Below are 24947 nucleotides of genomic sequence, written 5' to 3' on the forward strand. Positions count from 1 at the left end.
GGTAGGATGCTTTTATTATCACACTCAGTCAAGTGGAACTGGCACCATGACAAGCGCTTCAGCCCCTGAAAGAGCACTAAACACAACACCGGTGAGAATAAATGCAATTCTCCACTGATGTAGCTGTATCATCAAGAACACCTAGTCCAGTATAGCAGCAACAGTGCATCTTTATTAATACAGCATATTTCACTGTAAGGGACCAAACAATGTCGGTAACATTGCTAAGATAAGCCACATCTGGATTTCTAGAGTTATGTGGTTACACCTGCAAAACTTTGCTAATACAGATTTGGCCTGTTATGTTAGTTGTGAGGCTAGAATTTGGAAGCTTTCAAGTATGTTACCTAATACTTATATTAAAAGCCTTAAAAATGCATTCCTTGAATTTGGGATAATCCCTCCCCACAGCAAAGACCATTATTAAAATTGTAGTACTTTATAGTGCTTAACAGTGATGCCCATACATACTTACCCATATGGGTGCACACACACACAGTACCCATTAAAAAATACATATATATGTATACTTCTATGTGTCCAACGTGATCCAGGATGGTATCATCATAAGGATGTGTAAAATCATGTTTCAAACATATTGTAAAATGTATATGAAATCTGAAAAAAAATCTCCTTTCTTCAAGCATTTTCCAAATAGCAGGTCTCTATCAGGTACAGTCAACAGCAAACCTAGATTATAAACATGCAGGCATTGAAGAACTCCTAATGGCAGGAAACACTCACCTGTCCATGAAATGCGGTAATACAGGAGATCTGTCCCTTTAGTGCGCAGCAACTGCCTTTCACACAGACTATTACAGACTGGAATTATCATCATATTTGAATTGGTTGAGCTTTCAAAAAACTGAGAATGAAAAAGAAAATTGAAGGCTTTGAATTCACTTCCATTTATTTCACACCTAAGAACATCCAATTATTCAATCACTCTCTTGCTGCAAATCTGCACCAGGAGGGAACTTGATTTTGGAGTGATAGAGCTGAATAAATAGGAGGAGTTTTGTTTCAAGGGTTTCGTGGAAGCTGCCATCACCTTTCTTCACCGATGAAAGTTGCCACTTAGTGGACCGAGACAACAGATTTCATTTCTTTTTGGCCTTATTAATTAGCATTTGTAGATTATTGTCCTTTACATTTTCACTATTAACACGTTTGTCCACTTTTACTCAACAACACTGCCTTGTCTTCTTGCTAAGGCTGCTCCTTGTAAGATTTTTCTGGTTTGGGGAAGTGGGCAATATAACCAATTCAGCAGGATGCTATCTTACCAAATGCTAACATTAGATGACCATCTTTGTTATTTTTGCAAGGCTTCATGGAATTTTACAACTGAAATTCACATGAATAAAACTCCTGATCAAACAACAGAGGATAACAGTCCTATGGGCATTGCACAATTCCCTTTTCTATGCAGGAGACTGATAAAATCAGCTTTCATAGTTTATGTTGATTAATCTAGAACACTCAATTAATTGCTTTTATTTTCTTGGTACAGAGGACTTCAGGTGGCAGAAAAATAGAAAAGGGAATTCAACATAAAAAGCCAGGTCTCCTCAAACAGCATGGGAATTCTACCTCACGGAGAGCAAAGCAGCCCTGTTCTGAATTTACCCGGCTCGTTGAGGTGCCTGTCCCTGGAAAAATTGTAAAACCACAGGCTATTTTCAACCATTAGCCTCTGACACCAAAAGCACTGCCCAGGGGAGGGAGGCAGAATGAATGCCAGCCAATTCTCAGCAAGGCTCTCCTGCCTATTTTGCTTGTCCAACCTCCTCCTTTACCTTCCTTCAACAGCCACCATGCCTCTCTGCCTCACTGCTTTTGGGCAGTGCCTCTACCTTGCCATGTCTTTGGATACAGTAGTGATGGGAATATCCCAAGGAGGACATGAGCTGTGGTCTTTCCTCTTTTTAAAGGGAGGGTCAAAGACTGAACCCCAGCTCTCCAGGCATGCACTTGCAGCCTCATCACAATGTACCAGACGCAATGGCTGGAATAAGATTTTGCAATAAGTGGACACTCGGCAATAGGGACAGGATAAGATCTAACCCTCTGAAAATTTAGCAGGTGAGTGGAAAGAAACAAACAAATGGGAGAGTGGTAAGTAGAGAGAAAAAGAAAAGAAGTCGAGGTATCCCAGCAACTGGCTTTTCGTAGTAACATTCTCCTTGTTAAATCTCAAGTTAATCATCAGAAATGCATGGGTGCCCTGGCCTCTTGTAGAGAGATCTATGCTGCAGCTGAAATAAGCACACTTGTAAATCTCGGGCGTTCACCTTTTCCACAGAAATATGCCCTACAGATGTATCAGATGCTGACAGACTCTGACCTATTCAGAGATACAAATATTGACGGAAAATGCTGAAAACCCACTTTTATGCCTCCACTGGAGGAAGCATTTTCAAAGCATTTCTTCCAACATGGAAGGAATCTCATCTGACCTAGTTTCCTACCCTGTTTGTTACCTCCTGGCTGTCTCATCTGAGGTTCCACCTGCTGTTTCTCCATCTGCCAGCCTTTTTTAGATCAGAGGAACCTTCTGAGTTACACATTAAATGTCAGGCAGGCTTGAGAAAAGTTGTTTATGTCTGCATTTAAACAGATGATATTTTCCATTAAAAATGCAGCATGGAGACACTAAAGGCTAAGATCTCATTTGCTTTTGGTTACTGTAACTCAAGAGCAAGTCTGCTTACATGAAAACTGATGCTGTTAGTTCAGACCTGTGTATATGCAAGCAGAATGATGATACCCTGTGAAGACCATTATTTGTGTCTTTCCCAGTAATACTGAAAGCCTCAAGCTGGGGGCCAAAAAGTATCAGATAATTTAGTCAAAGTCATTGGAAGCCTTGTGTGGACTGAAATCAAAACCCAAACCAGTATCAGGGAACCATCTATCTTCTCCCACTTACTTCCTAAGCTATTCCAGAGCAGAACACAAAGATTTAGTTTGCATTAATATATCATTAAATATCAATTACCTGAAGGAGTAATTACCTCTAAGGTTGTAATACCTAAGGGCAACTACCCCATTCAAACCCAACATTTGAGGCACGCTGTACCATGCAGTATTTGCAGTATAGTATTTTGCCAGAGTATAAGACCACAGCACTGCTGAAAAAGCCTGTTGAGGACTTCGCTGTGGGATTTTATGGTAATCTTTGTTTTTCTGCTACTTCTGCTACTCTTACATATTCTGCAGAGGAACTTTGATCATCTCATCTCTGCCATCTCTGAGTTCTACCACAGACTTAAGAGTGGCACCAGCAATCATCCACACCCACATAAGTCAACAAAAAGACTCCCTTTATTTTCAGCGAGTTAGGGATCAGAGCCCTGGAGCATCACCTCCACTGCACACCATCTATCTGACAAAAAACCTACTGTATAGCCAGTGCCTTAGGAAATTCTAGAAGCAAGGGTTTCAGCAGTTATTTTCTAGTAAAAAGCACACAGAAAACAACTGGAAACTCATCACGTCAGTACAGGCTGCCACATGTAATTTGTATGAGAAGATCAAATGTACACTGGAGCTATGGGTGTCCTAAAACACCCATGTGAAGCCAGTAGGAAACTTTGGATCAAATCTTAGAAGCATTTAAGTAGTTCTACTTGGTATATTAAGATTTTATGAATACGTGTAGGCAGCTATTCCATACCTGTCTTCTGTTGTGCTCCTGCAATAATTTCAGCCTTAAAATGGATGGCCCTGAATCTTCAAGTCTCCCAGCTCTTGGAGGCAGAGGTCTCTACTCCGAGTTTGCCGCAGCTGATTGACCTGCTGTCTGTGCTAGATGCTTCCATATGAGAATCACTGAGCCTGGACTGCCCACGCTACGAATACTGGGGTGAGTAAAATCTGTGCTTCCTGAAGAGATGCAGGCACATTACTTTTCCTCAAGTTCAGGACACTGTAATTTACCTTAACTTGCCTACAGCTGTCTCGACAGAATGAAGGAATGTCTCGGTGGTGGGAGGAGGGCATTTCTTGCCTTAACCCTCAGACAAATACAATGACTTGGAAGTCATTATACAAAAGGCAGGTAACCCAAGTATTAACACTATGATTTACAGTAACAAAAACATTATTGCAATGTGTCTAATTAGAAACCATTATAAGACCAATCAAAGCTGTCAAAACAGAACAAAAAAGCAGCATGTGTTTTTTCCCTGGAGGACTGGGATATGGTGAGACTCATTACTAACTAGTAATTTGAGGACAGAAGATTGCTTTCAGTTTGAGTTGAAATCTAGGCCCTTAAGGAAAAGAGGACTCTGAGGTATATTCCTCTCTGGCAGGCATTGCTTAAGCAAATGTTATCATGACAGTAGAAGAATTTTTTAATACCCAGGGCAGACACTTAAAAAAATCTGAATGCAGCAGTATCTGTTTAGTTCAGCTTTAGTATCCAATACAATTCTGACATTTGCAATCCGCGTGTCAGTATTCATCTCACTGCAGGAAATAAGACAAAATGGCATTCAGTTTACATGGAAAGAATGGTCAGACAGCCCTTAAGGAATCTAATTAAAATGCAGCTTGTTACCAGAGCACTGCATCACACTGTGCTGCCATAGTAACCAGGGGTCCCATGGACTTTCGGGGCCATCTGAGGGCATGTTTGCAAGAGGCACAAGAACTAAACTGATCTCTTATGGTACATTTTAAATGACCTGAAAACTCTGAATGATTTGCTGATGTTAACCTACAGAAGGAAATAATTAACTCCTACATGCTCAGACAATGGGCAAATCTCAGGAGTCAATTTATTCTTATTACTGTTTTTTACGACATACTGCTCCCCACAGCTTATTTAAGAAGTACACGACTTATTTGCAACATGTGAGCAACCAAACAGTTTAATTTGATTCCCTAATAGAGAAACAATAGAGCAATCTCTTCCTGTGGGCTGCGGAAGAGAAGACAGAGAAGATGAACAACAGAAATAAGTATTCTACTTAGGCTGCTATTTCCAGTGCTATTTCCTGAAGCATCAGGCATCTGATTGCTCTCAGTTGTTGCTTTTGGTGGATGAGTCCCTACTAGCAAGCTGGGCAGGGGTATAAAAAAAATAGAAATCACACTAGAGCACTGAGCTTTTCTTCCTGAATCCTTCTACTGCAACAGAAAGATCCTTAAACAACATTAATAATTATAAAAGCAGTATCTTACATTGTGCCCTGTCCTGATATTAATTTCCCATGGACACAATCAATAGATTTGCCACTGAGGCATTAAGATGAATTTTAACAGTAGTGATGTCCAGGTCAAGAGATTCTTTCGACACACCACCTGTGAAGAAGACTGCAAATCGTTAGTGGGTTGTTACAGATTATCATGAAAGATTTCTGCAAAAGAGCATAGGACTTTAGGCTCCATTAAGCAATTTAACTATTGATGAAAATATCCACAAGTTGTTTGAAATGATCAACGGGATTTTTAATTGCTTTGAAAAAAGAGCTTGATAGCAATTCTTCTGAAATAAATGAAATTCCTTAGAAATATGAGGTTGGGACTGGGGGATGACACGGGAAACTGAAGCACCGGTTTTCTAAGCATCGTGAAACCAGTACGTTCATGTGATTTTTGGCTCACAGTACTACACCATCAGCTCCCACTGTATACAGCTAGGATGGTTACATACCTGGAAAGATCTATTCCACATTGGGCATGCTAATACCAGGAAGGTTGCAGAAAGCCAGAAAGGAGCTCAGTTCAAGAATAAGTTGAAGAGTTCAGCCTCCAGGGTTTTGGGTCTCTTTTTGTACATACCAGTGACATGCATTATGTGGTTGTGCCTAAGTTTCCCCATTTACAAAAACAGACAATGATATTTCCTTGTTTTAAGATCCATGCCCCAGAACACTGGAAAGACTAGCTGTAAGGGAAGATCAAAATCCTACTCAGGATTAGAGAACCGTAAACAAAAAACCACTGTATCATTCAGGTTACAATATTTGATCCAAAATAACACACAATAAAACATGAGAGAAGTAAAAACATCTCACATTTAAATCTTTTTACTATATGGAAAAGTTTCCAGGCAACACAGTAACTAAAATTACTGTGTCTAAAAACAGACAGTAGACTGAACTTTTGCTAAATGGGACTTTATGCAAGACAAATTGATTGCAATTAATGCATCACTCCTCTGTATAGCCCAGCACTTTAACAACCTTGAAACAGTAATTCTTCAAAGGGCCTCATGATTTCCTAATAATCTGCTGCAGCCCAATATTAATGGCTTCATTCACTCTCAGGTTCTCCTTACAACAGAAAGTTTATTAGCACTACAAATGAATCTATTTTGTCAACAATTTACTCCAGCTGAGGTACCAGACCTGATACTCTCCTTCTTCACTGTTTTTTATATAGACTGGGCTTCTCTTTGCTGGGTTTGTGCCTCCAGTTCCTTCACAGGAAGCAACACAGCCTAAATGCTTTAACAAGGGCTTTTGGAGAGGAAAGAAGGTGTTATAAATCATCACTAACTTAGAAGTTCATTTTTAATGGGTTACATTTTATTTGCTTCAGTTGAACACCATTATTTACAGACACAAGTTAATAAAACACATCACAAAACAATAAAATTTCAACAGCTAATATTTATAGGTGCATAGTTCATGCTCAGTTACTTTTTTTATATGTATAATACATACACATATATATATATAAAGCTCTCACAATAAGTCATCTCTGCACAGAAAGAATAGTCATAGGAAACAAATAAAAATTGTATCATAAACAATATCAAATTACTGACAGCCTATCAACAAAACATGTACAGAGTTAGAAATAAGCAGTAGACACTTAGGTGTTTTTATTTAATATTTTCTTTTTCAACTTTTAAACTTGAAGCCACAATATCCACAGCACAACAATGACCCTGCCAACCAGCTTTCATTTCAGCAGGAGGGAAATGCTGAAACAAGGTGGATGCAGTCACAGATACTCCAATCATTGCTGATGGAAGACTTCAAAATACACTGTAAAAACTGTAAAAAAATTTTACGACTGGGCACATTGGAACTCAGCACTTGTACAGGATGGGACGTCTTTAGTAGTTAGTAGATTTCAGGAGATATAAAGGAAGGAAAGGACTCTCATGCTTCAGGTTCATAGTCTTGATACTCTTCCTAATGAGGAGAGCAGAAATCAGCGCTACTAGTATTTTAGATAAATACATCCTACTTTCACTGCTTGTTCTAGTCCTAGTGGATTCAATGCCAAAATATTATGGCTTTCCATGTGATCGGGATCTTGCAAGCCATTTATTATTATTTTGTTACATCTTCCGAATACTGTACCTGACAAGCTGTGGTATTTACAGAAGAATTAGGCTTTTACAGTGGTTAACACGTCATTCAGTTGATGTTGCCAGGAACTCACGAAGCCACCCATGGCAATTCACTTGGAGAGCAAGGAGGACTGCCTCTGGGCTGAACAGCACACCAGGTGCTGCAGATACTCATACCAGTCAGTAAATCATTTAAACGTGTGTTTAACTATGGGTATGTGAGCAGCCCCCAGAATTTCAGTGATATTCAAGGTGTTAGTGATCAAGTGTGACTTTAAGTCTTTTACTGGATCATGGCCTAAATGTTTTATACCTCTCATTTTCAGCCTAATTATCTGCACTACTGTAAAACTGCCACTCCAACTACCAGTGCATCATGCCAGACATTGTAGTAATATTTTAGATAGCAGGTTCATGAAAAACAAAATAATTTACTCCCATAATTGCATTAACTTTAGAGTATAATAAAGAATTATTGTGTTTTACAAAGCATGATGCTTTGATAAATGGCCAAGCTATTAAAACAATCTCTGAAGATGCTGTTTTTCCCATATTACCTATCAAACACAAGAAAAAGATACAAATTTACTGTGGATTGCTCAGAAACCCAGGCACAAGTGTTTTGAAACACACACAATACTTTCCTGTTAAACTTCTTTACTATCAAGAGAGCAATGGATTTTCTGATTCCCAGCACTACACCTCTGGGAGATCTTGGCCAAAAGGGACTGCGCTTCTGCTGTGCCCTTGCAGCTCACAGCACCAGCCTGTGCCAGGCTAATGTAACCCGAGCATGCAGCCCCCTCCTGTGCCCTCCTCCTACGTGCAGTCACAGCGAATACCACAACAGATTTACCTCTGGAGGCATTTTGTAAGCCTCATTCTCAGGATCCACAGGAACATCTGTGTTATTCACCATTCCCTCCTGCAGGAAACCTTCTTCATTCTACATTTAAAACAGGGAAAGAAAAGTGACAGACTGTAACTGCTTGCCTTGTCATTTATGCCAAAGCGTGCCTTTCCTCCCCTTCAGTGGTTGACTTCTTGGCCTGTCCTTTGGTTGCCAGGGGTTGTGAAGAGCTAGAGGACATCAGGTCCAGAGAGATCTCCGTGTTCCACAGGGGTATCCATGGGAATGAATACTGTCATCTTTCTAAATAGCTGAAGTGCTGATATCCCATTTCTCTCTTGCCACGGACAGGCCAGCAAGTCAATCTGAACAAAAGAACTGTACCGCCACCAACTTGCTGAATATCTTTGGAAAATATTTTAATCCCACAGAAAATGCTTTGGTCAAGTCATGAAGCAAACAAAACCAAGATTTTGCTCCTTAAAAAACTGATCTGGGAAACACAGTCCCACACAAATTGTTTAAGTAGGTTATCACATTAATTTCTGTTTAACTACTTGGGGGAATACAGTCACAGGTATGCACAAGTAGTTTTAAAAGCAGGCCAAAAGAATTGGGTAGTATCAAGACACACAAATGAAATAGTAATTCAAGTATATATATTTTTAACGTTAGTAATTCAATTATGTATTTTTTAATGTTATAGACACATCAATCCTCTCATAACTCATTGTTTATTTTAGAGTCTTAGCCTTTTTCCAATACATTTCAAAGCAGCCAAAAAAGGGAGAACTATTGTAACTCAGACTATTCCATGCTGTTTTTTTCCTTCAATTTTAGAACCTAATTGTATTGGGAAGAGTTTTTTTTTTCCTTTAATATGCCAACCAGCATGTTACTGTATGCAGTATTCGTCCATGATACATGGCACTACCTGATACCCAGCTTCTTACACTTTTTTCTGGGCCTCTGTTATTGACCATTATAGAATTGCTTCTATTTTACATAGCAATTTTCATAACAGCCTCTTGGAATTAATGGGATTGTAATGGTGTAAGAAATAACTTGCTGAGTAAGATTACTTAAGTTTTGTCCTAGAATCATAGCTACTATTTACCATCTGAAACAAACACAAATTATAAAGGAAAAAACCCCAAAACATTCCGATTGGGCCAATTCCTGTAGTATTTGTTACTACAGAAGTTCTCAGAGAAGAAACATGAGTTTTGCCAGAACAAAGACTGCAGGAGTTTGACCTGAACTGTAAGAAAATTGATATGAAAACAGGCAGAGTAGCTCAGTGGAACTATTGTGACCACGCTGATTTATATCAGTTGCCAATCTAGACAGAAATGCACTAAAAAACAATTACAGACACTCAGGAAGAAATTCACTTAAAAAAAACCCTGCAGGCTGGTAGCTTAGACAGAAATACAAAATTAAGTAAGTCACAAACCAGACGAATTAGGTAATTCTTCAGAGTCTGCAATTTACAGGATAGTGATGATAAATTAAATTTAGGATCTAGATAAAATGAGGATAAGAGAAGCTAAACCTGAAACTCACCTCTGCAAGTTTAACTTGAAATAGAAAATAATATGCAAAACAGGTGGCACTAAACCCTCTTTACCTTCACACAGTATTTTTCATGCTTCTGCTGTTCATTGTTTGCCACGTATCAGTTCCCTCTGTGGTTTAACCAGGTGACCTTAGTCACAATACTCTGTTCCTCACTTGCTGCATCTCTCCATGCACAAATTGTGACTTTATGTGCCAGATATGAATCCTGTTCTTCCTTGGTTCGGTCATCTTTTCTGCCACTGATGCATGTGCATCTACACGTTTTCACCCTCATCATCAAACTCTGTGATGTGCAGAATTTATACCTATAATGTGGATTCTCTCTAGCTCTTACTTCAGACTTTAAAAGGTCCAGGATGAAGATATCTGGTCCCATTGTGTCTCAGTGGAGCCAGATATGGTTTTTGCTTTAGAAGTAAACAGTATAGTCTGTGTGGAGTCAATGCCTACTATTCTGCCAAGTTCCCTCCATGCACGTGCCTGCTATCAGTTAACACCCTGCGCTACTCTATGGCATAAATAACATGGACAAATTCCAAAAGTCAAGGGACACCAATGAATAAGGTTGCCAATATCTTTATTTAGGCCTGTGTCTTCCAGAAGAACTAATAATTTTGGGTGTTCAACATGACAGGTAACTTTTCAAGCATGAAATTATCAGAAAAAAACAGGCCCAATTACAGTTCTGCCCCGGCTTACACTTGAGCTAAGATTATTTGATGTGCAATATTTAATTACCCTAGCTTCTAAACAAATTTTTAGGAGTATTTATGCCTATTTACTTTTATGAGAAGTAGCATCAATCCCTACCAGCTTTGACTGAAATAACTAAATAGTGTGTGCGCGATACAAGTTTTAAAGCTGTTACTGTGCACTTGATCTAACATATCAACTCTAAGGACCTACAGCTCTAGTCTACTGCTCTCCTGTTTAATCCAAAATATAATTTAATTTCTGCTTCCCCTATCATTAAAGAACAGCTTCAGCTAACAATTGGTACATCAAGTAAAACTGTGCCCAAAATCAGTCTTGAGGCTGCACAAGGAAGAAAGCATGCAGCTTAACGTTATCTGTAGCGGGAAAACAGATAGCAAATGAAACTGCCAGGACCATTAGTAACGATGAAGAAAAAGATTTGCCAGCCGAATTTCAAAGAAGAGCTTCAAAGCTCGTATGCTGTTTGTTTGTTAGGAACCTCTGCCATGGGTCTGGACTGTCCATCAGGATTATAGAGGCACAATGCCTAAAAAAGGGCTGAATTTATCATCTTCCCAAGTTCCTTCAGTGAGTTCAGGATGGAGATTCCTCTACAGCTTCAAATAAAACAATCAGCAGCACTAGTGAAATACAGCATCAACCACAACACCAATATTTTTTTCAAATGAAGCAAATCATAAGCCATACCAAACCATCAAAGGAAATATTTGCCTAGGAAAGGCTTATCACCTTCGTCCAGCTGCAAACAGTAACACAAACACCACCTTTCATGTTGATGTCACTGCAGTTCAGATGAGAATGACATTACTCAAGGTCACATTTGTTATGTTTAAATGTATCACATAGGTGACCACATCATTTTTAATGGTGGCTTTCTCTCCTTCTGAGGTACTGTCCCCCCAAAGTTAGGATATCACAAAAGTAAACAACCACCCCCAGTAACACAGAGCCATCTAAGGTACACCTTACATCATTATTTACCTCCTTTAAAACAAAGAAATGCAATTTTATGTTCTCATGATCAATAATTCCATATCCTAATTCAGTTATGGAAGAGGAAAAACACCCAACAGACCAATTCTTGTCTTAGTATGAAAGACATATTTTTCTCTTGAAGCTGCCACCTCTATTCTTAAACCATAGAGAAGGGCATTTCCAGAGGGAAAGTTTTTTATTAGAAGATCTGAAAAGGTAAACAAAAGCTTCTCAGGGGTGAAGTCAGTTTTTAAGTGGGGAGCATGAGCTCTTTTGCAGGGAAAACACTTTAAAAAGGGAAAATTACAACTCAACAATGAACAAGGTGTTAAAAGAATGGCAAGGTGAAGACCTCTTTTTGTCCCCTGAGGATTCCCATAAGAAAAAGCAAATGCCCACCTATATCTTGGTTTGAAGCATGGTCAGTCTGGGTAAGACTTGTATTTCCACTTCTCCAGAGAGTCTTGTGCTCTCAGACCCCCTGTTATGGAAAGCAAGCTTCTGTGGCTAGCCAGAGCAGAGCACACCACGCCACACTGCTGTTCCCAGGTACCAATAGTGGTGTCAGTTTGTGCTATCAGCACTCCTGCCTGCCTTGCCAAAGCTTCATAACTATCAGACTTGTACAGCCCAAGACCTACATGCTATCAGGCTACCTTGCAAGCCCACCCACACCTTCCCTGGGAATGAACAGCTACGGCATACGCCTCCCTCCCAAAGCATGCTGTGCTCTCATTTTGTTGAGCAACTCATGTAATTTTACAAACAAAGGGGAGACAGTGTCCCATCATTGTAAAGTGGTACATTTGCATGACCCTGGGGGCCAGTTCTGACTCAAGGAACAGGTACAAAATAACTGGTATACAAGAGTGGCAAAAATAAGATGTGAAGTAGAACTTACTTGCTGCAATGGCTCAAAAATTTTGACTCTTCTTCCTTTACTATGGGAATGAATCCTCCTAAGCTATGTGCATGACAGTGTGAAATGACCCACTTTTGCAATAAAATAGTAATCGAACTAATTAAAAAGTCTTCCTGAAGACCTGGCCCTGTTGAAATTATAGAGTATTTGCCAAAACTTCAGGCCTATTCCTTTTAACAGGAAACGTCACCAAATGGGTTTCTCTTATTTCAGTGTTTTTGGTGAAAATCACACCCCATTCTTTCCCTTCAACCTCTTTCCCACCGTATAACACTCTTGGGTGAAGGGGAGAGACTGTTTAAGATCCCGTACACATGGAACAGAGACCAAGTGATCTGCTCATGGTACCACACCTATGTCAGCACCATGTGGTGAAATGGTCACCTTCAGGAGTGTGCACTCAGCCCTCTCGGTGACGTGTCTTTGAACGCCAAGTTACTGTCATCAGAAATAAATTATTTTATCTCAAGTCATGGACCAAAGCAACGTCAAAAGGAAGTACAGTAATTTTAATTTAGCAGCTGATCTAGGCATTATAATTTACTATCTCTCTGGCTAGTAACACATTTTTTCTTTCCATTATGAATGCTGAAGGAGTCCCACAGTCATGTATATTCTCATGATTACTGGAGACTATTTCCTTCTGGAGTGATTCCATATTCTGCGATAAATAAACCAAGCTACCAAAGTGTCAGCTCTTAAAACATTTATACTGGCAAGAGGAGATCACCCTGGAAGTCACTTCCACTAATCACAGAGGTCAGAAGGCACCTCCGGAGATCATTAGTCCAACCTCCCAGCTCAGCGCAGGGTCACCTACAGCAGGTTGCTCAGGGCCATGCCTGGTTGGGTTTTGACCATCCCCACAGATGGAGACACCACAATCTCGCTGGATAACCTGGTCCAGTGTCTGACTACTCGCACAGTGAAAAAGCTTTTCCTTACATTTAAATGGAGTTTCCTGCATTTTATTTAGTGCCCACTGCCTCCTGCTATTTCACCGGGCACCGCTGAAGAGTCTGGTTCAGTCTCCCTTATCACCACCGCATCAGGTATTTATACACATTGATAAGCTCCCCTCATAAACTTTCACATTCATGTTGTTTCACACTTTCTGATTTTCTATCTGTTCTTGAGACCTCTGAAATTTCCCATGCAGATGATGTGGGAGGATTTTTTCCTCTAGTAGAAAGCTCTACTGTCCACAATCAATTATATACATAAAAATAAGGTGAGACTTGCCTCAAACACCTAACAAATTAATGTAACATAAGAAGTCATAGTTAATTTCAACAAAATTGATTACTATAAACTCAACAAACATTGGTCACAACACATCACTTGCCAGTCTGTTATTGAGTGTTTTATAATTATTGACTAGCTGTGAACCAAGGTAAGAGGCACTATGGAAAAAGCAGTGAATTAGAACAGGGGAAAAGCTGGTTTACAAGGTAATTTTGGTACACCTCTTTTGTAAAGACCTTTAAAGTCCCTTTTGGAACGTCCTTTGAGACCTACAATGAAATGTTCTATGCAAAGCGTTTTTTAACATAGTCCAGTTTGTTGTACATACATACCAGCTGGTACATGGGGGGGCTTGAAATAAAAATAAGAATGTAAAAAATAAAAATAAAAAAATCACATCCAATAGCATTATTACCTTGAAAAATTACCATGTACTATTAGATTAGAGCAAGGGTAGTATTGCCCTATACTGTACTTCCGAGCCCTGTGCACACCAAGGACAGAACTGGCAGAGATGTGGGATGTGGTGTTTGGTGAACAAGCCCAAACAGTGCTTTCCTGACTCAGCAATGGAAAGGACAGTCCCATCAGGGAATTTGATATTCCCCGAGCTCTTCAACTGATCCAAGTAGCTCGTCTGGAGAAGCAGCCATGACTGCTTCCTGCCTGCCTGACTGCCATGGTCACGTACATCTTTGTGAGCCCGGATACTAAGTCTAGTCCAGTACTAGTGAATTATTGAATTTGCTGTTGTCACAGTCTGGATAATTGTACTACTAATCCGTCTTTATTACCACACCATGATTTAGAGATAAATTGTTTATCCCTAAAGCTGTTGGTCTAGCGCCTGTTATCACACCCCAAACCTATAACTCAGCAGGGCTGCCTTAAGCCCTTACAACTGGTAACTGAATATCCCTCCAGCCTCACTAAACCCATTTAAATTTGATATTATGCACCCTGTAGGAACTTTCTTCAGGAACTGTCAGCCACTATATGGTGGAGCTTAAAGAATTTTGGGATTCCTTTTGTATACCGAGTGCAGCTGTCCAAATTCACCTCTTGCTACAAGCTGAATAGCAATTTGCTGTGCCAATGGGCTTAAAATTCCCCTTTGAAAAGAAAATAATTTGTATGCTTTTTTCTCCACCAAATATCAGGGTATTTAGGGGCTAGATATTGGACTTAAGTGAACAAATAACTGTCTTTTCCATTTGGTAACTTATTTTTTGCAGGTATTTTGACTGTAAAGTCTAACTTACCTGATGGGAGAAAACCCCTTGAACAAAACAGCAATTTCCCAACAACTTGCAAACCAAAGATATGCTAAAATGGCCTCAATTTATTTACTGTCCTAGTCCTAAGGTATTAAATATATGGTGCTGACTGGTTATAACTGAGCTGCCAGGTTAGCTTAGCATGCTCTAAAGCTCCCGCTCACTCACTGCCATAGTCAGTGCCTCCAAGCCTTGGCTGCGAATGACAAAGCATTAGCTGCAGTCTAGTGGTTTTACTCCAGAGATACTGAGAGGAGACATACCTGTGCACTAGTTAGAAGTAAGCTGTTTTAATTATCCCTAAGCTAAACACCTAGGTGAAGGAAATGATGAGAAAGCATTATGTGTGAACGAAACTAGATGTTCAGTGCACAACTCATTTAGACTACCAATAACTAAATGAGACTACGGCCCTCCTTCTCCTTAAATGGCAAGTGGAAGTGAAAAAGAGACATTTAATTAAACAAATAAATGTCAGTACGATAGCACAGTTCCAATGAAAGGCTAACATAGTGCCTGCAAGTGCTACAGGCTGCATTTTGATTCATGTTTTTATGCCCTTCAGTTAGCAATGACAAAAGTGAAAAGGATAAAGACTGAGGCCTACAGAGAGAGGAACGAACATGAAGACTGTCTAAGTGTCTGTGCTTACAGGTCCCTCTTGGTGTCTATAAATAGCTGGAAATACTTGCTGTTTACAGAAATTTATGAACTGTTGTAAATTCCTAGAAAAACAAATTTCAATACAACATAGATTGTGTATATTTTTGTTTCTTTCCTTTAAAATTCCCCATTTAGTATTACTTGTAAAGATGAGACTCAACTCAGTTCAGAGTACATCAGGAACACTTCTGTGAGCAATCAACTTTCCTCAAACTCAGATTCATGTTTTACATTAACCAGGCTGGTGAAGTACTAACTAGAGCTGCTGGTATGTTATTTGCTGATAAATGGATGTGGATTACATGGGGAACCCACCTATTGCCCAGCTCAGACCAGCAGGTCATATCAGTTCTAAAGTGATGGACATGTGCATTAATTACACGTGACTTAAAATAACAGGTTGCCTAGGAGCTGAGAGAATGTGCCATCAGTAACGCATGTAAATGCATGCAGAACACACAGTCCTTTCAGCTTCACCCTTTTCAGCTTCCCAAATCTATGGTGACATTGAAAACTCCACAGGTAGGGAAAGAAAAAGCTAGAGCTTATCATTTAGAAAGACTGAATTTATAATTGCAAAATAGTGGGAATGATATATGCTAACTAAACATCACATCAGGGGCAGGTGGTCACAGCTGTGCCTCACTTGACATTCTCCTGAACAAGGTAGAGCAGCATAGGTCAATAAAAATATTTTAGGGTAATTGATCTGCTTAAACAATATCCACTATCAACATAGTGATTTACATTCTCAAAATTGAAGTTTCAGAGTACAGTTTCACAGAAATCTTGAGTCCAGTAATACCACTATTTTCAATAAGGATTTGGAAGAAGGACTAGGGACTGCACTTACCTGTATGCTCAGTCTTACACATTAAGAAGGAACAATAAACAGCCTGAGTTTATTTTTGTTATTCTTCCTACATAGTTCAAAGATACCATGACAAAGCTGAATATGTGACTGAAATAAATAAGATGCAGCTCAATAGGAAAAGGTGTTAATATGCTGCACTTAGGCACTCACCAAATCGAAGAGGAAGGACAAACAGAACACAGAAAAGAATTACAAAGTCAAAGAATAATATAAACCAGCAATGCCATGTTACTGCAAAAAAGGCAAGCCATTCTCTCATGTATTAACAAGGCCTGTGAGGTAATCTACTTGGTCTAATCCAGCCCAAGGGTGCCTTCTCCTGAATATAGAATTCAGCCTACACTTTGCTGGGGATGTTGGGATATCCCAAAAGGAATACAGCAGGAATGATCACATCCTAGAACAGAGAGAAAAGATGAAGGAACCTGTCAGGAAAGTATAAGTGAACTAGGTTTATATGATCCTAAAGGAATCGCCTTAATAAGTCTTTAAGAACAGCCTGGCCCTACATCTGTCAGGAGCTCCATGGCATTAGCTAATCCCATCTGTCCCCCTGCAGCAATGGAGGATTCTCCAATCTGTATGAACCCATCACCAAGAATGACCTCCAAGTATGATACCTGAGCTTTGTCTTCATTAAATAAAGCTAGAACATAATGATATATGATCTTGACTGATCACATTAACTAAGACAATGGTACACATCAGCTTTGCAGTCAGCACAGAAATGAGCAACATTGTTTGGATTTGGCTCCATTAAGTCAGTAAAGATGATTTTAAACAGCATGGTCCCAGTCAAAGCTGCAAAGTTATTTTACCATATTTTATTGAAAACTGTTTGAATATCATAATCACAACAGTACATAAATTTTTAGCGCAGATAAACTCCAGAAGAAGTTATTTTATAGACTCCATGAGTATATATTCTCTTTCCTAAGAGACAAAATTAAAGGACAAAAATGAGCTCCCTCTAAAAGAATTCTCCACTCACGCAAACAGTTCATTCAATGCTGCATTATCTAAAACAGCAATCTCTAAACCATAGTTATTTCTCCTAGTCTTAGAAAAAGTCCCCTATACAGAACTGCAGGACCAGCCACCCTCTAGCATCATGAACAGCATGAGTTCCCACCCCATTACACATAGCCCCAGAGACAGCACACATTTCAGTTCTGTACCCCATCTTGTGTGAGTGCATTCAGAAAGCAATAAAGTAACTTCACTCATTTCCAAGGAAGTTTTTAAAGAAAGAGATCTCTACAGGTAGTGGAAAGAGGGTAGGATTTTCTTCCTTTTGCTTTTCTGTAGAGTATGAGTGGATAAGCTAATGCAATCAGCATTGACTCATTTGCTTTTACTCTCCAGCACACTGAGCTGTGGGCTGACAGGAGAGTTAGTGGCAGCACGGTCACCTTCAAAGGCTGTAATTGATTGACAGGACATGCTGTTAGTGAAGTTGTTACCCTTCAGATATTATCAGTGAGCAACTCTCTAAAGTGTTGCTTTAATTCCAACCTATTACAACACTTTATGTAGCCAGGGAATTTTAAAATATGTTTCTTCTAAGGAAAAAAACAACAGCTGCACTGAAAAACACCTGCAACAATTATTTGAACTATAAAGGTTTCAGGAGCATTTCTTGCAGTTGTGATCTATTCAGCAGCAGATCAAACACTACAAAAGACTAGAGAGTCAGCCTGCATTTTAAAATTCATATTCCTGAAGTATCCCTCTTCATCTAGAAGCAAGTATACAACTATTCAGAGCTTTCACTTGCATTGGGAAAGATTACTTCACAGTCCAGTGGCGTGAAATACAAACATCACAAACATCTCTTCTGCTTATTCTTCTCCTGTAGAAGAAGAAAGAATTCTTTTTAACTAAGTGGAAAGAATTATTTAGTAAAGATTACTTAGCAAGGTGTAGAAGGTGAGGACACTCTGAAAGGACTAGTACCTAAAATATATAATACTTGAGTATCTGCATTTTCTTTCCCTCCTCACCCAGCACTGTTACTGTTATCTTTGCTTTTCATTTCTGGCTTGGATGAGGGAAAGCATCAGACTGAAGTCTGCTATCTTCTACAGTGCATGTGAGTGGAGTTCAAAGCAAAACAGCCTTTCCCAGGCCAAATTCTGCTCTTATCTATGTCAATATAAGCCTGGTGTAACTCTTCACCTTACTAAGCCATTTTTGTACTCATACCTGTACCTCTGAGAGCAGCCTGTCTTTATGATCCTCTTTTCAGACATCTGCTGCTGTTCCAAAAGGGATACATATCATAAAAATCTTCACCACTTCTTCGTATGTAGAAAATCATAAGAGTGCAAGTTTGGGTGGCCTTGAGGAGCCACCTAAGTCACACCTCTGCTTTAGGCAGGTTCAGCTTTCCCTAAATGATTCCCAACAGATGTCTGCGAAAAGCCACCTTAAAAGCCTCCAGTGACAAAAATTGTGCAGCATCCCCAGGCAATCTATTCCTGCACTTAATTACTGTTACCGTTAGCATCTTTCTTGGTGTCTAACCTCGATCTCCCTCACTACCATTTAGCACCAGTATTTCTAGTCCTATTCCCAGTGGACACAGTCCTCTTGCTCTCTGTCGCAAGGCTTTGATGCTGGAAAAACTGCTACCCTGACTCATTTCAGTCTTCTCTGGACTAAACCAGCTTGTTCAGTCCATCCAACGCAGTTAGGAAAAACCTGTTGAGCATCCACTATTCCACATCTCTGGTGCTCAATTTGTGAGAGCTGCACACAAGGTAAGTCTTGCTAGAGCCGGCATGTGGCTGCTTGGTGTTTGGAGCAGAGTCAAGTAGGGCAGAGATGCTGCTCATCAGGCTGATAGAGGAAAAGGAGGGCAAGGCCCAGTGGTGTCTAACATCAGAAAACTACCTGAACCAGTGTGGGCTGATGATCTCCTCAGCCATAAATGGAGCTTCAAAGGGGAATTGTTAACTGCACCATTTTTACCAGAAAGAGCCTTCTATTAATAAACTCTGTCAAACCATCTGAAATTAAAATGCAGAGCTGCTTTTAAAGGATCAAAGAAGTATAGAATGTTAGTTGTCAGAATTGTTAGAATGACACGTTCCCTCTGGTCCTTTTCTATTATTAATCACAGTAGCTCCCCAAACTTCACCTGCTAAGCAGGGGTCTGCCCTCTGCACCCGGGAATGCACTGGAGTCACAGCAAAACAATCACCATAAACTGCTACAATTCACAAGAAGTAGTTGGTCCCACAGCCACAAGGAGCGTAATGAAAGGGAAATATTGTCCTCTTCTCCACATCTGCTTTTTTGACTTGAGAGAAGGGACTCCACTCATACTCCAGCCACTGCTGCATTAATATTTAAGCATACGAGAGGAAAAAATTATGCATACACACCACAGAGGTAGCACACAAAAAAGTAGTTGAGGTAAAGCATTCATTCTGTTCACTACATCCAGAACAGCAGGTAAAACCACATTTCTGTCAGGAAGTTTTGTGTGAAGTACTGCTTAGCAGCTGCACTCATTACACCCTCTACTTTGGGGATAAATAGAAAAAAACAAAACCAAACCACTTTTCTTCAAATTCACAGCATAAGTCAGCTACATGTCATTTACAGAAGTTCAGATGAAGTTGTAGAAGAATAATTTCATGCATGTCATGCCAATGAGAATGATTATCAAAGCTTATTCTATAGAGACGAGGGTACTCAGTTAAAACAGAGGAGGAATTGAGAGAACGCATGTGGCAACTCTACTACAGTCACTACAGTTCTTTCTCCTACAAGCCACATTCGCAGTTTCTGCAATGGACATTGATATGCTGCCCAGAGCAATACAACATCTTCAGCATTTATGTTCTCACTATGATGGAGCTCTTTTATATTTTCAATACTTGGGATGATGCAAAAAGACTGGCAGGATGAGTCCATGCTTCAGAAAAAGATGTGCATTTATGAAATGATTCCCTGTAGTTTGAAAACAACACAAAAACCTATCTGCTACCAGACATAAAGATGTTTCTCTATATGTGCTGCTTGGTGAACATTTCAGATGAGAATGAGAGCCAGATCTTGAGAATCATCCATGCAGATCTGAACACAAAACAACTCACTTGCATGATTGTCACAGCCAGATGCCCAAGTGTTTGCAAATGCTTGAGCAGTATCAGTTAGACACCCAGCTGGTGAATTTATGTCCAAATGCCATTTTAGAAATGAGCCATACTAGAAAATACTTATGTGGAATATGCGGCTAAATGTAGTTTGCCATGAACAAACAAACTAAATGAAATTCAGCAGTATGCTATATTTGTCTTTTAATCATGATTTCCAAATCATTTTGTTTCAGTTATCTAATGATAAGTATTTGTGCATTCCCATCATAGGTGTACTTCAATGGCTGTCATTAAAGTATGATAATTTTTGTAGTGTTTTAGCATAAAGCCAGTTGACGTGTTTACTATTTCATAATAATTATTGTTCAACAAGCAGATTCAATGAGAAACCATACTACTGAAAATAGCAGTGGTTTCTGTTATACATGTGTATCATTTCTGTAAGAGCAGGCAACAAACCAACTGGGTCTTATTCTCTGGTTTAGTCACCCATCTGCCAAGAATTATCCAAGAAAGGCAGTGGCATTGGAAATTGCAACAGCGACTGCTCTAACATTATTAATCTCTTTCCTATACTTGCAACATTCCAAACATATACATATAAAGAGTGGATGCTTAGAGGGCTACATTTACCTAAACAGGAGACACTTCTGCCAGGATGTGCCTTGGACCATCTAGCATCTAGCTCAAAAAGCTATTTACAGAATAATAACTAGTACCACAAATATTCAGAAGCATTTTTCTGAATAGATTCTTGCAGAAAAGGAATTCAACACATTCTTTGCAACAGCAACAACAAATGTATACCATATGTAAGCAATCTGATAAAAGAAGCTTAAAATAACATTACTAGTGAAAGCTTAAAAGCTGATCTACTTGAACTTGAATTATTTTTACACATTTAAATTCATATAAGCCCTGATTCAGCAAAAGATTTTCAAGCATACACTAAAGCAAGTAGTTAGGTCCATGGAAGTCAAAGCCTTTACATAGATTTAATACTAAAAAAAACACTGTAGTGAATCAAGAACTAACTTCAGAAATCTCAAGTGTTTCAAGTGTCAAAGAACAAACTACTTAATATAAGGTATGACATCTTTGAAATCTGATGCAAACCATTTTTATCCAGTGAAATAGACAGACTCAGCATTTATCCACCTGTAATTTCTCAAATTAAGTCAGTTAACAAGAGAGCTCTTCTACTGTACCCTCAATGCAATAGGAGCATTAAGAGTCACATATAAAGGGACAACATTCAAGCAAAGTGTGTTCCTAATACATGTTCCGATAACTGTGGAAACCAAGATTTACGTAAGTCAAAGCAAACTTTGGAGACAATATTCCTCCAATGACTATTCACTGCAGAAACAGAACCCCTTCAGCACTGAAGTTTTTTTTTTTTTTATGTATACTGCTGATGATTACCCTATGCAAAAGAAAACCACTCCAGTACTTTGTGTTGTGTGGGTGATGCTTCCATTTCCCAATTGAGTTAGGCCCAATGTTTATAGCAGGGGTGAAGTATTGTAAATTGGCTTGTATCAGCACAATGACTCAATGATCACTGCGCAAGTGGGAGGACTTCAAGCATTTGACATTGCTCCTCATATTCTTGCTGTCACAAATGCAAATGTTACAGAATTGAAATTCATTTTTATCTTGTCATTCTCAAATCCTAAACGGGACCTTTGATCATTCATCAGCCTGTTAAATATTTAGCAGTCAGGAAGAAAGGATTTTTTTCCTTCTGTGATTGTTTAACATGTGGATACAATGTATCACCATTTGACCATTTCTCCAGAAAAAAAAAAATCCTCAAATTAAAAATTGATCTGTCTTCTAAACTTTAATGAAAAAAGAAGATGGAATTAATATAAACAGAAGGTGGGGTTGTGAACCCCACGGGCTACACAATCTGTATGCACAGAACATATGTACATCTTGGTGGCTTCTATGAAATAAATTTTAATTACTGTATCCCCTTTCAAAGCTAAGTACCTTGCAAATAGTGGCTGGAGACACGCTCAACTCATTGAACACAGAATTAACACTACTCTCTTCAAAGGTGTAGGACACCAGTTCTGCGGGCACCAATACCCTAAAGCACTTGAACGTGTTAATCCTATTGAAGTGCATGTGATTGTTTTTCATCATAATATTAATCACACACTATGAGGATATGTGTCTCTTTAACTAACGAGCTTAAATTAAACACCTGGGAGCACTGAGAGATAACCAGCCCTGTTGCTCAGGCTTGCCTAAGGAGGGATGGCTCCTTCACCCTTCTACCACAAACCCTCTGCTGTGCTTGTTAGCATGTCTGTTATATTAATGACTCATCTACATCGTAAAGCACCAGTTCAGACTTTTCATTAATCACCTTAGCACACTGGCTTCAGCAGTTTGCTCAGACTTCCCGCTCTATGAATCATTCAGGCTTCAGCATTACAAACACAGGGAAGGAGTTTGTGGGCCAGGCCTTGCACTTCAGCAATGACTTTGTAACTTCACAGAAAATACCCTATGGTTGGAATCCTTTTTTTTTCAGCCCAGTGTTGAGTATCTCCTGGATATTTGTTACCAGCCAAAATACTGCCTTCAAAATGTGATTGTTAAATTGCATGGGTGGCCAGGTGGTCACTGCTGGTACATTCTCAGTGATGCGCTTGTACGGAGAATTAGTCATGTACCACAGCCCAGCCTATCTTTCCTGTAGAAAAAGCACTGACTAGTTTGTTCAACAGTATGAAACACCTAGAGTAAATAATGAACGCACTGTACTGCAAATTGATTTATTGTTCAAGGGAAGAAAAAAAAAATCTCCCTCAAAATATTCTGCAAAAGATGCTATATGTTTTATGAGAATGAGAAAGCCACTGAGGAGAGCTGCAGGTTGCAGAGAGGAGCGTTGACTTTTGATGGACTATTGCCACTTTCTCCCGCATCCCAGCCACCACTAGATTAGATTCACAGCTCCTTCTTTACATCCCTTTCAATTTCAATAAACTGTTTCTTAGTTATTTCTAAAACTACTATAGTTTATTCCATTTGACAAATGACCTTTTTTTATTAACACTAACTACAAAGTAACTTCGCCTCATACTCTAGATTAAAACAGGTTTTGCACAAATAAACACCAGGGCAAAGTGCACTGTTAGCAAAAACTAACAATGTGTAACTGATATAAATTTATGTCCACCCATTGGTTAGCCCATCAATTTGTTCTCTGATAAAACTTCAAAACTGCTGTCAATCATGCAGACAACCCAAGAGGCTTTATCACAGAGACTAGCAGACTAACTCTCCCTTCTAACTTCTTACATCGATAAGTGTACCATTTGATATAGAGATTAGAACTCAGACACAGTAGCACAAGAAACTTGACAGATACGTAAGTGACACATCAATGCTGTACCACTCCTTGACATAGCACTTTCTTAAAATACATATTTTCTAGGTATCTAGAACCACATATTCAGCAGGTGTATATCAGAGCAGTTGTGCTGACTTTGGACCCCATGACTGATCACTCATCTACCATGATAGATTGCTTATCTACCAAGACTGTAATTTACCCCAAATCATTGCAACTCTAAAAGCAAAATTCATTAAGGCTACAAATCTTCTTGGAGAAGCTTTTATACAGTTTGAACACTCAGATATAAAATTTAATTAACTGGAATATAAAACACTGATACAATTTCAGAGGAAGACTGGTCACTAATACCATCACAGTGTCATTTGAATTCTCCCGGTACATACACATTAAAGAGCTGAGATGGTCCTGATTAGGCATAACTATTCAACTGCACTGTGTGAAGGCACATAATTTTGGTAGGGACTTAGTTCTGAATGGTCTCACTTGTTCTTCTGAAAGACAGAAGCTGCTCCACAGCAGTTGATGGAGATTTGGTTGTACAAAAAGCAAAATTAAATTTATTAGCTAGTTTATACAGTGAACTTAGCAATGGAAAATGACACAAAACCCCAGAACACTATTAACATAAACCCCAAAGTTCACATTAATGAATACACAGATGTCCATGAAAAAAAAAAAAGGTAAGTATTTTCTTAATATTATAAAGCTGATGAACTTCTCCAATGTTGAAGGAAAAGTAACTTCAAGTAATAGAAGTTTAATGATGAGAGTGATCCTAGGAGAGAAAACACACTCATTTTATCCATCTGTGAGGGCTCATACTGCAGCTGTTCATAACTTCCTGGGCTTTACCCTGTGAAAAATAATCATGTGGAAACCTAGTTTTCCCCTTCTCAGTAACCACAGCTGAAACAGTTATTTGGATATTAGGTTTTGGGCTTGTGTGGCCTAGTGGCAATTCCTTATTTTTGTCTTCTTGTGTCACATTGTTCTGGTTTCTGCTGGGATAGAGTTCACTTTCTTCCTAGCAGCTGGTA

The 24947-nt window shown here is 39.2% G+C and overlaps 1 protein-coding gene across 1 annotated transcript in view; it reads right to left on the minus strand.

The window, feature by feature from the left end:
* Positions 1 to 6520: 6520 nt before the first annotated feature.
* Positions 6521 to 24947, minus strand: part of SNCA (synuclein, alpha (non A4 component of amyloid precursor)) — a 69770-nt gene continuing 51343 nt past the window's right edge. Inside the window, exons 4-5 of the mRNA XM_010586159.1 lie at positions 8175 to 8264; positions 6521 to 7157 (exon numbers count right to left, since the gene is read on the minus strand). Coding sequence (XP_010584461.1) covers positions 7125 to 7157; positions 8175 to 8264 — 123 coding nt within the window. The 3' untranslated portion in view covers positions 6521 to 7124. The remainder of the gene's footprint in view (positions 7158 to 8174; positions 8265 to 24947) is intronic.

The sequence above is a fragment of the Haliaeetus leucocephalus genome, unplaced genomic scaffold (assembly GCF_000737465.1).
Source record: "Haliaeetus leucocephalus isolate CR32 unplaced genomic scaffold, Haliaeetus_leucocephalus-4.0 Scaffold140, whole genome shotgun sequence".
Classification (NCBI taxonomy): Eukaryota; Metazoa; Chordata; class Aves; order Accipitriformes; family Accipitridae; genus Haliaeetus; species Haliaeetus leucocephalus.